Raw genomic sequence first — 16,849 nt, 5'->3', positions numbered from 1 at the left:
GAAAATGCCATCGGGTCTGCCGTGGTGGTGATCTTTTTTTTGTTGTTGTTAATCTTAAGTGCACGCAAACCAGTAAACAAATTAAAACAAATACTGTTGGTAAACTATAATACAAAAATTACAATTAAAATTCTCAACAATAAAAACAATTGGTATAAATATAATTAATATGTAAACAACTTAATAGCCCTCAAAGTGTCTAAGTCACGTGACGTGTCAGCGCAACACCGAAACATAAGAGAGGGGGGCAAAGTGTGCCTGCTCTCCGCTGACACAGGAGCGGCGAGTCCAGCGACCTGGCTGTTTCGTTTTTGCCAAAAGCACAGCATAGCAAACAAGCAGAACTCAAAGTAAAGAATCGATCTAACCAGGCTAGTATCGATCCGATACCGACTTGGGATCGATACTATCGATATTTGGATCGATCCGCCCACCACTATCAGAGAGCCATCTGCTGCAATTGGTTGGGGGTGAGATGAGGGAGACTGGACAAAAGACATGCTGTTTTTAGCTCTGGAGCCACTTTAATAGGCTGGTTTTATCCAAACTAAGTGTTGACCTTTGCCTGTAGTTCTGTGTGTTTCTTATAAAAGCATAAGAAACTGATGAGTGAAGTGAAGCGAGTTTCTATGCAGCTGATCGAACGGTGAATAAGGAGACTCACTAAATAACCTATAACAGAACTCACCCTCTTTGGAGAGCATGACAAAATAGTGGAGAACGTGTCTTTCAGACTTTGTCCTGAGTTCTGCCATCTTGCTGTTCTTACATCATACTGGCTGTAGCTCCATCTGTCGCGGCTGCTGGCTGTTCAGAATATCACCACAGCTCTAAGCCTGTGTCTCCTTTCCTTGGCACGCTCTCAGTCTTCACTGCTGTGACTTTGGCATTGTTGTCTACCCAAAGCATAGTAAGCCACCTCTTTTACCCCTTCTGACCCCCACCTTTTTGTTTGCCTGGTCATTGAGAGTGCAGTTAAAATAAATCAATGCTTGTATTTTTCAGTGCACTTAAATTGCAAGTTCAACTCATCAAAAGCTTTTTTTTATATCCCCAGATTGCATTAAAGGATGCGAAAAAATATACACCACACCCTCGTGCTAATTGACAGCACGATGTCAAAAAAGTTGCATTGTGTTGCAATTTTAATAGTAGTCTGGCAGAATGCAGCTGGGAATGTGCTCACATTTCCATTTGCAGTGCAGGCACACCAGCTGCAGCTAACAAGAGACGAGGAGGGAAACGCACGCGTATGCACTCGTGCACACACGCACGGAGAAGGGCTTGTTCCCGCAGTCATTCCCACAGGACAGTTAATGAAAGCTTGTCTTCAGGGGAATACAGCTTGTCAGCGCTGAGCCGCAGCAGCAGCTTAAGGGAGTCCGAGACAGATGCTTTATTAACTACAGATTTTATAGGCCACCTACACTGACGGGGCAAAGCCTAATCTGCATCTCTTTGTCTGTTTGTCATCTATCCATCTTTCCTTTTTCTTTTTTAATTTGATTGCGTCTCAGTACATAATTCTTTTTATTCCACAAAGGAATGTTCCACTTTTCGACTCTCTTCTTCTGCTTCTTCTTCTTCTTTCTTTGTTTTTTCCAAAATTGTTTGCCACAATTTGTTTGCCAAATGTGCATGTCATTAGCAATATTAGCTATTCCGCATTTTTCAGATAATATACATGCCCTTTCAGTTTTTACAGCTAATTAGGGTGATTTGGATATATATTTTGTACACTGAAGCACTTTTTTTCCAAACAGCCTCCTAACATATATTGTCCCTTTAAGAAGATGTTTTGCATTATTAGCAGATCAGGAGAAGCTGTTTTCTGTGTGTTTACATCAAATGTAATGAGTCCTTAATACCAAATGTTAATCTCCCATCTAATTCCACCCGTCGGGGTTGGCAGGAGAGAATAAATTCATCCTTATGCACCCAAGCTTGCAAAGAATATTTAACAAGAGTGCACACTCTAGACTGACTCTAGAGTCATTTCTATTTAAGCATATTATGGCCACAAGGTGGTTTTTGGTCAAGTATTTATTGATAATGCACAAGTTTTTGGTTAATAAAATTATTGATGGACACTAGTTAGCTTCACTAAAGATAAGATAAGATAAGATAACCTTTATTAGTCCCACACGTGGGAAATTTGTTTTGTCACAGCAGGAAGTGGACAGTGCAAAAGCCCATGCAGTACATTTCCATGTTTATATTGTACTATATAGCAATTAATTTGTATGTTATTAATGGCTGATTAGCTCTGTCGCTCTGTGTTTTTTGCACTCAGTCTGTGGATGCTTTGCTAACTAAGCTTTAGCTAATAACTTAGCACTTCACCTTCATGACTTAATCTGGTCAGTTGTGGTACAAAAACAAGCAAAGAAAGAAAGAAACAAAAGCTAAAGCAGAGATGGCCAAAAATGCTGCACAATGCTGATGTTTCACAATAGTCTTTGTAAACTAATTGATGATGTCAGAGTGGCTGTGTCCATCTTAATATACAGTCTATGATCTGTGATGTGTTTGTGTAACAAAGCAGTGCCACAGTTTAACTAACTAAATATACACAGTCACATATACAGGGAGTGCAGAATTATTAGGCAAGTTGTATTTTTGAGGAATAATTTTATTATTGAACAACAACCATGTTCTCAATGAACCCAAAAAACTCATTAATATCAAAGCTGAATGTTTTTGGAAGTAGTTTTTAGTTTGTTTTTAGTTTTAGCTATTTTAGGGGGATATCTGTGTGTGCAGGTGACTATTACTGTGCATAATTATTAGGCAACTTAACAAAAAACAAATATATACCCATTTCAATTATTTATTTTTACCAGTGACACCAATATAACATCTCCACATTCACAAATATACGTTTCTGACATTCAAAAACAAAAAAACAAAAACAAATCAGCGACCAATATAGCCACCTTTCTTTGCAAGGACACTCAAAAGCCTGCCATCCATGGATTCTGTCAGTGTTTTGATCTGTTCACCATCAACATTGCGTGCAGCAGCAACCACAGCCTCCCAGACACTGTTCAGAGAGATGTACTGTTTTCCCTCCTTGTAAATCTCACATTTGATGATGGACCACAGGTTCTCAATGGGGTTCAGATCAGGTGAACAAGGTGGCCATGTCATTAGTTTTTCTTCTTTTATTCCCTTTCTTGCCAGCCACGCTGTGGAGTACTTGGACGCGTGTGATGGAGCATTGTCCTGCATGACAATCATGTTTTTCTTGAAGGATGCAGACTTCTTCCTGTACCACTGCTTGAAGAAGGTGTCTTCCAGAAACTGGCAGTAGGATTGGGAGTTGAGCTTGACTCCATCCTCAACCCGAATAAGCCCCACAAGCTCATCTTTGATGATACCAGCCCAAACCAGTACTCCACCTCCACCTTGCTGGCGTCTGAGTCGGACTGGAGCTCTCTGCCCTTTACCAATCCATCCACGGGCCCATCCATCTGGCCCATCAAGACTCACTCTCATTTCATCAGTCCATAAAACCTTAGGAAAATCAGTCTTGAGATATTTCTTGGCCCAGTCTTGACGTTTCAGCTTGTGTGTCTTGTTCAGTGGTGGTCGTCTTTCAGCCTTTCTTACCTTGGCCATGTCTCTGAGTATTGCACACCTTGTGCTTTTGGGCACTCCAGTGATGTTGCAGCTCTGAAATATGGCCAAACTGGTGGCAAGTGGCATCTTGGCAGCTGCACGCTTGACTTTTCTCAGTTCATGGGCAGTTATTTGGCGCCTTGGTTTTTCCACACACTTCTGGCGACCCTGTTGGCTATCTTGAATGAAACGCTTGATTGTTCGATGATCACGCTTCAGAAGCTTTGCAAGTTTGAGACTGCTGCATCCCTCTGCAAGATATCTCCCTATTTTTGACTTTTCTGAGCCTGTCAAGTCCTTCTTTTGACCCATTTTGCCAAAGGAAAGGACGTTGCCTAATAATTATGCACACCTGATATAGGGTGTTGACGTCATTAGACCACACCCCTTCTCATTACAGAGATGCACATCACCTAATATGCTTAATTGGTAGTAGGCTTTCGAGCCTATACAGCTTGGAGTAAGACAACATGCATGAAGAGGATGATGTGGACAAAATACTCATTTGCCTAATAATTCTGCCATTCCTGTAGATATATGCACATAAATATTTCTGCAAACGTTTTCACTCATTTTCGCTGAATGAGATGAATATACAAGTAATTTTCATAAAACAGGCTTTGTATTCCCCTTTTTTTCCATCTTACATTAGGCGTAAAACCCCTGGTAAGGTATTGTTGCATCACAAACGCACAAACACACCCAAACACACAGGAATGAACATGATTAATCTGGCTGAGCTTGGAGAGGAAATAGGTTAGAAACATGAGAGAATTAATGAGAGTCCTTGTGTATTTGAGGCTGAGTTGTGTCCATCACCTGGTCTTCCTACATCACAACCCCTGACCAAAGGTTATGGAAAAATAATGGAAAAAGTGAGAATTTATGCTTGGAAAATAAGCCGTTTGTTTTATTTTTGCTGGAGTCTAATCTGACCTCAACAACTAAGCTGGTACGTCAGAATTTATAATCCACCTAGCGAGTAGATTCATCAGCACAAAGGTTTAGAACAAAATATCTGTCTGCTCCCTTCCTCGTGCTAAATGTGTTTCTCTGTTTTTGATGAGGAGCATCAGGGTTTCTTTTTGTAGAGGGGGGATGGTGGGTTTAAATAAGGGCAGAGGAAATGAACTGGCACATAGATTACGTAAGTTTAGGCCAGCCGTGTTTTTATTTTATTTTGCAGTATATCTTTAACGTTGTCATTTTTAGTCTGTGTTATTTTGCGCTTACTTTATCCAACGACTGAAGCTCAGAGATTTTGTTTAATCTGTTTTTCTTGACAAAATTGGTGCACATATCTCGTGTATTACAGAATAGAGGTTGACCTTTATTTGTCAAAAAAACAAAACAAAATGAAGAGCCTTAAGCCCTGACAAAATATATGTGGGTCAAGCCATGAACAATCAATCTGACCCCTAAATATCAGTGGCTCAAAGGGTTGGCTTAAGTCTAGGAAATAAAAAATACAATCTCAGTGTCATGATCCAGCTGTGTGCAGGCAGGAATTGGACCCAAACATGAACTCACTGGAAACAGAACTGAACTCAAAATGGCAGCTTTTATTGCTGACCAGAAAACTGTACAAAACCTAAACTGGGAAGAATCTAACAACACACACGCACACACAGCTGTGAGAAATCTGACACGAGACCCAAGGGAAGCAAAACTCAATACATTTACATAGGGCACAGACCTTCAAAGTGAAACAGGAAATGTAACACAGACGCGGACTTGACTAGGGGAGACAGAGCAACTAAGAAACACAGAGACCAACAAAAAGGAGGCACAGAGGGCAGCTACTAAATACTAAACAGAATACAAGAAACCCAAACCAAGACACTAGACTACAGAATAAACTGGGGCAACAAAGAGAACTTAGAACATACATCATAATACAAAAACCCTGAGACACAAGAAACTCTGGGTCAGGAGATCCAGGATCCTGACACTTAGGGCTTTAAAACACATTTAAGTAACCCATTTGTAACTAACACATTTTTGAGCGTAAAATAATACTTTAGTAGAAAATAATTTTGGCACAGAAGGAATTGAGGATAGCCAAGATGAGCCTGTATTGAAATGTAGATTGAGAATTAATATGGCATCACACTGATTCACAGACGTTAACCCTCTGGAGCCAACGGACGGCCCAGCACGTTGCAGCCTCACTAAGTCTCCGTCTCCACTTGTGTCCAAAGTATGGAATTCAAACTATGTAGCAGCTTTTAATCCTAACAGTATGGTGCATATAAGTTCTGCACTATAAAAATAGATTGAAGCTGACAAAATAACCATGCCTATGTTGTGGACTAATTTAACCGTAAATAACTCAAAAGCTTTGCAGATATTTACGTGTTAAAGTTACTGGGGGGTTTTTTTGGGGGGTTTTTTGTGTCCCGTTTGGATCTTTAGCCATCAGAATTGTTGTCTTAAGGCCAAGAAAGATGCCAAGCGGATTTATTTTACCAAGTGGATCATCATGGCCTTGCCATATTGGTCCATTTGATTGACCTTTATTATAATTATGAATTTATTTTATTTTCAGTTGCTACAAACGGGACAGACATGACTGGGGGATAGGACAGGGAGAGAGAATGAAAGAAAGAGAGGGAGAGAAAGAAAACCAAAGGGGAGAAGAGACGGTGAGAAGGGGGAGAAGAAAGAAAGAAAAACAAACAAAAAAAAACAAAACACCTGGGTCACCTGTATGGAGAAAAAAAACAGAAGAGAAAGCAAACAACAAAGAGCAACATAATAAAAAAAACGGCACCATCACAATAAACTAGCTAGCAGTAGATATCAGTAGATACTAAATAATAAACGATATTGTGCAGCACGCAAGATAGACAGCGTACAATGTGCTTTGAGGCAGCAGCCAAGAAAGCTGTAGTCCGCGTCTGTGAATACCCATGTGTACACCTGTGTGCATACCTGTGTGGATCAGCATGCTTGCATTCCAAAGGTTTCTCCATGTAACGATCTGCTAGGGAGTGTGGGGAGCCACAGCCCCGTCCTCCAGGGTATGAAGCTACGTTAAAGTTAAAGTTACTGTTAAACTATACAAAATTAAAAATGTTCTGTGTCACATTTAGTGCTTTATTTTAGATCCCCTTTACAGATATTTGTGATTGAGGGATTTGGTTCAGTTTGAGCACATATAATGACTTAGACCTCAGAGTGTTAAATTGGTGCAGTTTTGTTGATTAATGTTCTAAGTGGGTTATAGAAAGGGACTTAAAAGTACTTAGACTGATTGTAAAATTGATTTGGCGGTTTTTCAGCCTTGAAAATTTCATCTTACTGTTTCCTATATGAAGGTATGACAGCTCAGAAACACTGAAAAAATCTAGATAAACTAAAAAGCAACTTAAACATAAACAATTACAAAGAAAGAACAATACAGTATCCCCATCTGAACCAAAGAGTAAAACAGTGAAATGTGAATTATTAAATATTAGGTCTCTCTCCTCCAAGTCTCTGTTAGTACATGACTTAATAATTGATCAACAAATTGATTTACTCTGCCTTACAGAAACCTGGTTGCAGCAGGATGATTATGCTAGTTTAAATGAATCAACACCCCCGAGACATTCTAACTACCAGAAATCTCAAAGCACAGGCCGAGGGGGCGGTGTGGCAGCAATTTTTTACACCAGCCTATTAATTAACAAAAGACCAAGACAGACTTTTAATTCATTTGAAAGCCTGATGCTTAGCCTTGTCCACCCCAGCTGTAAAACTCAGAAACCAGTCTTACTTGTTATCATCTATCGTCCACCTGGGCCTTACACAGAGTTTCTGTCTGATTTCTCAGACTTTATATCTGATTTAGTTCTCAGCTCAGATAAAATAATTAGTGTGGGTGATTTTAACATCCATGTAGATGCTAAAAATGACAGCCTCTAGCATTTAATCTGTTATTAGACTCAATTGGCTTCTCTCAAAATGTAAAAGAACCCACCCACCACTTTAATCACACTCTAGATCTTGTTTTAACATTTGGCATAGAAACTGAACATTTAACAGTGGTTCTTGAAAACTCTCTCCTGTCTGATCATTTCCTGATAATATTTACATTTACAATAATTGATTACACAGCGGTGGAGAGTAGACTTTATCACAGTAGATGTCTTTCTGAAAGCGCTGTAACTAAGTTTAATCGAGATCTCAATTTCAGTGAAAATAATCGTGATTATAATTTTTGCCATAATTGAGCAGCCCTAATCTATATGTAAAAAAGCACTGTGGAATACACCAGGCACAAACACACGCACACGCAGGTATGTACTGCCAAATTCCACATTTATTTGTTTGTTTACACAGCTGACTCAGTCGCACAAGCCTGACAGCTCACGAGCCCACCTGATCTCTCGCCGCTCCTCCCCGTCTCACTATAAACACAGCGGAGGGAGACCATCATTAGTACATAAACACCATCAGCTGTTCTTACCGGCCTCGCAGCGCCGCCCTGTTGAGCCTTCTGCTCCACTCCTCCCCGGCAGCTGCGCCCGGAGCCCCGCCTCCGCCACACACCCCCACCGCCCGTTCGAGGCCGGGGAGCCGTCCGGCCGAGCCAACTCCCCCCCTCGCGAGCGAGAGAGGAAATCGGCCACCGCCATCTGTGCCCCCGGCCTATGGATCACCTTGAACTTAAAGGGCTGCAATGCCAGATACCACCGGGTGATCCGGGCGTTGGCATCCTTCATGCGGTGGAGCCACTGCAGCGGGGCGTGGTCCGAATAGAGGGTGAATGAGCGTCCCAGGAGGTAATAGCGCAGGGAGCCGACCGCCCACCGGATGGCCAGGCACTCCTTCTCCACGGTGCTGTACCGGCGCTCACGCTCCGCTAGCTTCCGGCTGATGTACAGGACAGGGCGGTCAGCTCCCCTCACCTGCTGAGACAAAACGGCTCCCAGCCCTCTGTCCGAGGCGTCAGTCTGCAGAACAAACGGGAGGGAAAAGTTAGGAGTGTGAAGCAGCGGCTCCCCACAGAGAGCGTTTTTCACTCGCACAAACGCCGCCTGGCACGGCCCCGTCCACTGGACCAGATCCGGGGCACCCTCTCGAGTGAGATCGGTCAGGGGGCTGGTTAGCTGCGCAAACCCCGGCACGAAGCGACGATAGTAACCCGCCAACCCCAAGAACCGTCTCACCTCCTTTTTCGTCCTGGGGCGCGGGCAGGATGCGATAGCCGCCGTCTTCTCCACCTGTGGACGCACCTGCCCGCCCCCCAGGTGGTACCCCAGATACTGCACCTCCCTCCGTCCAACCGCGCACTTCTTCGGATTGGCCGTGAGCCCCGCCCCCCCTCAGGGACTCCAGGACCGCGGCCACCCACGGCACATGCTCCGCCCAGGTGTCGCTGTGGATGATCACGTCATCCAAGTAGGCGGCAGCATACGCCGCGTGCGGACGCAGTACCCGGTCCATGAGACGCTGGAAAGTGGCCGGGGGCCCGAACAGGCCGAACGGGAGTGTCACGAACTGGTACAAACCGTACGGAGTGGAGAAGGCCGTTTTCTCCCTGGCCTCGGCAGACAAGGGAATCTGCCAATAGCCCTTGGTTAAGTCCAGCGTCGTGAAAAAGCGGGCCGTGCCTAACCGGTCCAGGAGCTCGTCGACCCGAGGCATGGGGTAGGCATCAAAGCGTGACACTTCGTTCACCCTGCGATAGTCGACACAGAACCGTATAGACCCATCCTTCTTCGCCACCAGAACGATGGGGCTACACCAGGCGCTGTGCGACTCTTCTATTACTCCCATCCTCAGCATTTCCGCCAATTCCCTCTGCACGATTTTTCGCTTATGCTCCGGGAGCCTGTAGGGCCGTGAACGCACCGTCACGCCGGGCTGCGTCATGAAATGGTGCTCGATGAGGGACGTCCGGCCGGGCAGGGGGGAGAACACGTCCGCAAAGCGCTGTTGCAACGCGACAACGTCCGCTCTCTGGGCCTGTGTGAGATGGCCATCACAAGGGAGGGAGGCGGGAATGATAGAATTTGGCACCTCAGGCCCCAACTCATCTCTCTCCTTCACCAGGCTCACCAGAGATGCGGTTTCAACCTCTCTCCACGCTTTAAGGAGATTGAGGTGATAAATCTGCGTGGCACCTCCCCTGTCCGACTGAGCGACCTCATAGTCCACGTCCCCGACACGCCGTGTGACCACAAAGGGACCTTGCCACTTGGCGAGCAACTTCGAGCTGGAAGAAGGGAGTAACACAAGCACTCTATCTCCCGGTGAAAATTGCCTGAGTCTAGCCCCTCTGTTATACAGGCGTTGCTGACGCTGCTGAGCCTGGAGCAAATTCTCCCGTGACAACCTCCCCAAAGTGTGGAGTTTTGCTCTCAGGTCCAACACGTACTGTATCTCATTTTTGGCGGGGCTCGGACCGTCCTCCCAGCTTTCTTTAATCAGGTCGAGCACCCCACGTGGCCTCCTGCCGAACAGCAGTTCAAAGGGAGAAAATCCCGTGGAGGCCTGGGGCACCTCCCGCACTGCGAATAACAGAGGGTCTAGCCAGTGATCCCAATTGCGTTCATCCTCGTTAATGAACTTCCGAATCATGGACTTTAAGGTCTTATTCAGCCGCTCCACCAGCCCGTCAGTCTGAGGGTGGTAGACGCTGGTCCGAATAGATTTAATGCCCAGTAATTCATACAGTTCCCGCAGTGTACGAGACATAAACGACGTGCCCTGGTCAGTCAGTATCTCTTTCGGGATTCCGACTCGGGAGATGACCTGAAACAGTGCCTGCGCCACACTCTTAGCCGAGATGGTGCGCAGCGGAACTGCTTCCGGGTACCGCGTTGCGTAATCCACCAGGACTAACACAAAGCGGTAACCGCGTGCACTCCGGTGAAACGGCCCGATGAGGTCCATGCCGATGCGCTCAAACGGGACCTCAACGAGGGGGAGAGGGCGCAGAGGCGCTCTCGGTATGGCCGGCTGGTTAACAAGTTGGCAGTCCGGGCAGGACGCGCACCAGCGGCGCACATCCGCTCGGATGCCAGGCCAATAAAATCGGGCCGTTATTCGCTCCAGAGTTTTCTCGTAGCCCATATGCCCTGCCATGGGGTTATAGTGGGCCGCCTGGAAAAGCGTTTCCCGGCGGCCCTGCGGCACCAACAACTGGGTGTGTGTTTCCTCAGTCTGAGTGTCACGACTCACTCGATATAATCGGTCATTTAATAAGATGAAACGCGGGTAGGTCTGCGCGGCCTCAGGGCGCACCACGTGACCATCAATAGCCATCACTTGGTCAAAGGCTGAGCGTAGGGTGCCGTCACGAGACTGCTCCAGTGGGAAATCACCCATGGGGGACACTTCCGGGGCCGGCGGGACGTCCCGTGAGGGACCCACCGGCTCCTCCCCCCCGGAGTCGGTGTCGGACGACCCCGCGTCACCGCTGAATGCCGCGCACACGCTACACCCCGCTTCCGGTCGTGATCGCACCCCCGCGTACTACCCCAGTAGCTGATGAAACCCCGGCCAATTGGTACCCAGAATCAGGGGGTGCGACAGGCGCGGGCTAACCGCCGCCGTTACCCTATGTGTATGGCCCTTGTATTTTAGCAGCAGCGGCACTATGGGGCACATCACCATGAACACACCTCACCTCCACCCACTCGGCCTCCAATAATGCCCCGGGGCGAACCAAGCCTTGGTGCACGAGGGTCTGTGTGCAGCCCGTGTCCACCAACGCTTGGCGTATACCCCCTCGAGTCCTTACCGGAATACTGTATGTCCCTCCTGGACCGGGGGAGGGTGCTGGGGCGCCAGCAACGCGGAACACCTGCCCCACTTCCATAAGCGGACAATCCCTCCTCAGGTGTCCCGGCTGCCCGCACTTCCAACACTCCGGCCCCGGCGTTTGTGCTGCCCTCCGTGGCTCGGGGGCGGCTCCACTCGGCTCGGTTCCCCTGGACGGCACCATCGCCGCGAAAGGGTTAGTGGGGCTCAGCGCCGGCAGCCGCTCTGCCTGCCCTGGTGCCGGCACACGGCGCCTCAGGGCCGGCACTGGGGCCTGTTTGTTCGGCCTCCGTCCGGCATCCCCGGACTCCCCTGCTCCAGCGGCAAGGTGGTCCTCCGCCAGCGTCACCGCTACCTCCAAGCTTGCGGGCCGGTGGCACCGGATCCCATCTCGCCGTCTCCGCTGGCAATCCCTCCGTGAACTGCTCCAGCACCACCTTGTCCACCAGCTTCGTCTCGCCCTCCGATGTTCCCGGCTGCAGCCAGCGCACCGCCGCGTCGCGCAGCTGTCGGGCCCAGGCGAATGGTCGGTCCGATGTAGCCAGCCGACAGGCCCGGAACCCCCAGCGATGGTCTTCGGCGGTGAGCCCCAGCCTGTCCACCACCGCCCGGCTCACATCCGGGAAGCTGCTCCTGGACGCCGGAGGCAGACTCAGGGCCGCTGTTTGTGCCTCCCCAGACAGCAGGGGGAGCAGCCGCGGAGCCCACTCCTCCCGCGGCCATTGGCACGCCTCCGCCGTGGCACGGAAGGTCTCCAGAAAAATCTGTGGGTCGTCCCCGTCCCCCATCCGGGGCACCGTCACCGACAGTGGCGAGGGCTTCGGCGTGGCAGCGGCCCCGACCAGCCACTCCAGAACTTGTGTCTGTCGGTCCGTCTGCTCCCGCAGCGCGGCCAGGTGGGCACGCTGGTCGGCCGCCTGATCCCGGCTCATCGCCGCCATCTCCGCCAGCATCTGCGCCAAGAATTGCAGGGGCTGGGCGGGTGGCGCGGCCTGTGGGTCGGACATTTCCCCACCGGCACTGTCCTGGGTTTCGGCACCACTTGTGGAATACACCAGGCACAAACACACGCACACGCAGGTATGTACTGCCAAATTCCACATTTATTTGTTTGTTTACACAGCTGACTCAGTCGCACAGCCTGACAGCTCACGAGCCCACCTGATCTCTCGCCGCTCCTCCCCGTCTCACTATAAACACAGCGGAGGGAGACCATCATTAGTACATAAACACCATCAGCTGTTCTTACCGGCCTCGCAGCGCCGCCCTGTTGAGCCTTCTGCTCCACTCCTCCCCGGCAGCTGCGCCCGGAGCCACGCCTCCGCCACAAGCACTTAGACTAAAACTGACGTAGCTACGTTAATCCTACCGTAAAACAATAAGACAAGGTATGACCTCTCCCATACTCCTAGGATGTGGGGGTGAACGCCAGAACACCCTGGAATGTTACAGACCTCCTAGGATGAGACATTCTTTCAATATGCCACCAACTATATACTTCTAAACACAAGTGATTACATGCAGTATTCTACCATATGCAAACTTATATCATTAAAAGATTATACTGACTACTAAGTACAATTTTCCATTGACAACCTTGTAGTACCATATCACCCTATTAGAGCACTTCGCTCTCGCTCTGCAGAACTACTTGTTGTTCCTAGAGTGTTTAAAAGTAGAATGGGAGGGAGAGCCTTCAGTTTTCAGGCCCCTCTTCTGTGGAACCAGCTTTCAGTTTGGATTCAGGAGACAGACACTATCTCTACTTTTAAGATTAGGCTTAATACTTTCCTTTTTGCTAAAGCATATAGTTAGGGCTGGACCAGGTGACCCTGAATCCTCCCTTAGTTATGCTGCAATAGACGTAGGCTGCCGGGGGATTCCCATGATGCATTGAGTTTTTCCTTTCCAGTCACCTTTCTCACTCACTATGTGTTAATAGACCTCTCTGCATTGAATCATATCTGTTATTAACCTCTGTCTCTCTTCCACGGCATGTCTTTTATCCTGTCTTCCTTCTCTTACCCCAACCGGTCGCAGCAGATGGCCCCGCCCCTCCCTGAGCCTGGTTCTGCCGGAGGTTTCTTCCTGTTAAAAGGGAGTTTTTCCTTCCCACTGTCGCCAAAGTGCTTGCTCATAGGGGGTCATATGATTGTTGGGTTTTTCTCTGTATCTATGAAGCACTTGAGGCGACTTTTGTTGTGATTTGGCGCTATATAAATAAAATTGAATTGAATTGAAAAAGCACCAAACTGTTGTATTTTGGACTATCAAGGTGTTTATTCTATAAAGATTTTGTAAGCCTTCATTAACTAGACAAAGTTTATTGTTCAAAAAAATAGAAAGAAATGAAATCAGCTGAATTTGAAGTGGTCAGGTGGGAACATTTCTGTCCTAATCCTGGCTATTGTCAGCCAATGGTATTCCTCCCTCCCTTTGGTTGTCAATTTACTAGGTATGTAGCCACTTTGTGTTGCTATTAATTATTTTTGTCTGTGATCAGTGCAAGATGCATAATTAAACAACATTTCATGGTCCATGGTCACATCATTGCTAATCTCTTCTTAGTTCTACCCTGCTCCTTTTTGTCAGCATGTGCACCCAATGATTCTCCTATTCTCTGGAACTCTGTTAAACAGATACAGCACTCTTGCATTTGGTTTTTTGACGATGATGGTCGAGGGTCTAACGGATAGTCTGGCCAAAAAATCTCCCCTAGATGTTCAGTTGAGACATGGCTAATGATTCACATCATTATCATCTGCATCAATCACACCATACAGTGAACCCTTGTGCCCTATGAATGGGTGTGTTTTCATCCTGTGAGTAATCACTCCAGTAAGGATAGAAATTTAGGAGAAAGGTTATCACTGAGAAAAACTTTGCATTCATTAGCAGTGACTCTTACGTCTTTAGGGAACAAGTGGCGAAAAACCATGTGAGTAAAATGGACCCACTGATTAAACAGAGTCACCCAGGCTATTGCCTGTATTGGTTAGTTTGTCACGCGTCTGCATGTTTCGACATTTCTTCCAACTGTACTGCATTTACTGAACACATGCAAATGTATTTAAATATTATACACCAATCATCCACGACAATAAGACCACCTGCAAATGTTGTGTGAGCCTTCTTGTTCTGCAATGACAGCTCTGGCACCTTGACACAAAACATCTGGGGATATTGTCCACAGAACATCTGCCACACAAACATCTTTAAACACCTTATGTGTACACAATTTTAAATGCATGTGTTTATCACATACAGTACGTGGAGTACATCATGTTATAAAGATTTATTTGCCTCTTACAAGACCGATGTTCTGCTTTCAGATCCCGAGTTTAAAGGGCTTGGGGAACTGCCAGCTCTACCATGTGAGTATTAAACTTGTGTGTGATCATGATACAACATAATATTAGACACAAAGCAGAAAGTCAGTGTAGTGCTTGATTAAATTGATATGTGTTAACATCAAAGTAGGAAACGAGTTGTTAAATCAAATTTACATACTGCAGGAAAGATGTCATGTTGCTGGAAAACTGCAGTACATTACATGTGTCATGTTTTAATAACTGAGACGTTTGTACATGGTGACTTTGTTACACATTAGTCTGAGCTCACAGTACATAAATTTGTGAGCTAGAGGTTAGCAAGTATGATTATAATGTTATATGGAGACAAAATCCTAAGTTAGCATTACTGCAGTGTTACTAGTGATTACTGGAAACTGGAATGTGCATACAGTAATGGAGGTTTTAACTGCTAGTTTTAACCTTTCCAACTTAATGTATCAGTTTCCCAATCTGCCATGAGAACCAATGTTGGAGTTTTAAAAAAACTAAAAATGTAATGAGGTGTATTTAAATTTTTGACTTAGGTACAGCTCCACACATACATGTTATTTTCCTCAGAATTGTGTTAATAACAGTACTAGAAAACCCTTCATACTCGATGCTACAAGATGTAAAAATTTAAATAGAGTCTAAAATTTGAATTTGGAAACTTAATTTGTGACATCACAACCAGTTTTGAACCGTTTCTGTCAAAGGGGAAACACATAGTGACATGGTGACACATAGTTAGCCTATGTAAAATAAAAATGTTTGCACATTTATCTATTCAAAGATATCTTGTCTTTAACATTCTGAGATGATGATGAGATAAAGTGCTGTTTAACATTTTCACATTGCCAAGGGCAAGCCCAACTCCACAAAGGATGGGATGCTATGTAAAATGTCAATAAAAACATAAACCTCACAAACCTTTTACGTTATGAAACATATTAGTTCATTTTGAAATTGATGGCAACAGCATATCTGAAAATATACGAGGTCTAGAAAAGTAAGTGGTGGTAAAAAGAAGCCTTTTACAGCTAATTGGGTGAATCGAAATATTCAGAGAATCTGGAAGAATCTCTGTGCACAAGGGGACAAGGCTGGAAATCGTGAAAAAAAAAAAAAAAAAAGAAGCATGAATCTATCATGGAAATCAGTGCCCGGTCTCAGGAACACTTCCAGAAGTCATTGTCAATGAACACAGTTCAGTGTGCCGTCCATGAACACGGGTTAGAGCTATAGGATGCAAAGAAGAAGCCATATGATCCAGAAACACTGCCATTTTCTCTGGGCTTGCAGATCTACTAGAAAGGCATCATCAGTGTTGAAAAGTGTGTTTTCAGGGAAAAAGACACCATTTTACCAAGGCAATACCAAACCTACTGCATCTATTAGAACAGCATAACTTTGCTGGACTGAACTGGCCTGCATATAGTCCAGACTTTACACCAGTTGGAAACATTTTGCACATCATAGAATGAAAATCACAAAAAAGAAGGCACTGCACTGTAGTACAGCTAGAATCCTATATCAGACAAGAATGAGGCAACATTCTGGTCTCCTCAGTTTCCAACGTTAACAGGCTGTTGTTAAAAGAAAAGTGGACGCTACACAACAGTAAACATGGCATGCCCAACTTTTTTGAGACATGTGGCTGGCATTAAAATTCAAAATGATCTTTTTTCTTAAATTGTATTTTCTCAGTTTAAGCATTTGATTTATAGTTTATGAGGCTTGCAGACCACTGGATTCCATTTTATTTTACATTTTACGCAGCATTTGAGGTTGCATAAATCTTCATATGAAGCGTCAAGTACTACAGAAAACTTGTCTCTACAACTGAAACAGGCCTCATTGTTACAACAGCATTGCTTTAACTGTTACGTAAAACTGCTGCTCTCCACAGTTTGTGAGTTTGAGATGAATGGTCCAGAAGGCTACGTAGATTCAACGCAGATAGCTAAGGAAGGCCGGGCGCAGCAGACTGAAGCCGTGGACTGCAGATGGTACATCAGGGCTCCACCGAGAGCCAAGGTCTGCATACTGTGTGCCATTTCTTTCTTTCTTATTTAAACAATCTCTGCTAATCACAGATGGAATTTGACTCTACTACAAACTTCAGATACCTGGAATTGATT

The 16,849-nt window shown here is 45.9% G+C and overlaps 1 protein-coding gene across 1 annotated transcript in view; it reads left to right on the top strand.

Moving 5' to 3' along the window:
• The window catches only part of LOC146688314 (neuropilin and tolloid-like protein 1), a 42,772-nt gene that overhangs the window by 15,579 nt on the left and 10,344 nt on the right, over window positions 1-16,849 (top strand). Inside the window, exons 5-6 of the mRNA XM_085438571.1 lie at window positions 14,709-14,750; window positions 16,618-16,745. Of these exons, the coding sequence (XP_085294697.1) occupies window positions 14,709-14,750; window positions 16,618-16,745 (170 nt within the window). The remainder of the gene's footprint in view (window positions 1-14,708; window positions 14,751-16,617; window positions 16,746-16,849) is intronic.

This window comes from Copadichromis virginalis, linkage group LG18, assembly GCF_057382275.1.
Source record: "Copadichromis virginalis isolate Kocher_CV1m ecotype Utaka linkage group LG18, C_Virginalis_male_GT1.1, whole genome shotgun sequence".
In the NCBI taxonomy this organism is placed as follows: Eukaryota; Metazoa; Chordata; class Actinopteri; order Cichliformes; family Cichlidae; genus Copadichromis; species Copadichromis virginalis.
This window is presented reverse-complemented; position numbering and strand designations above follow the sequence as displayed.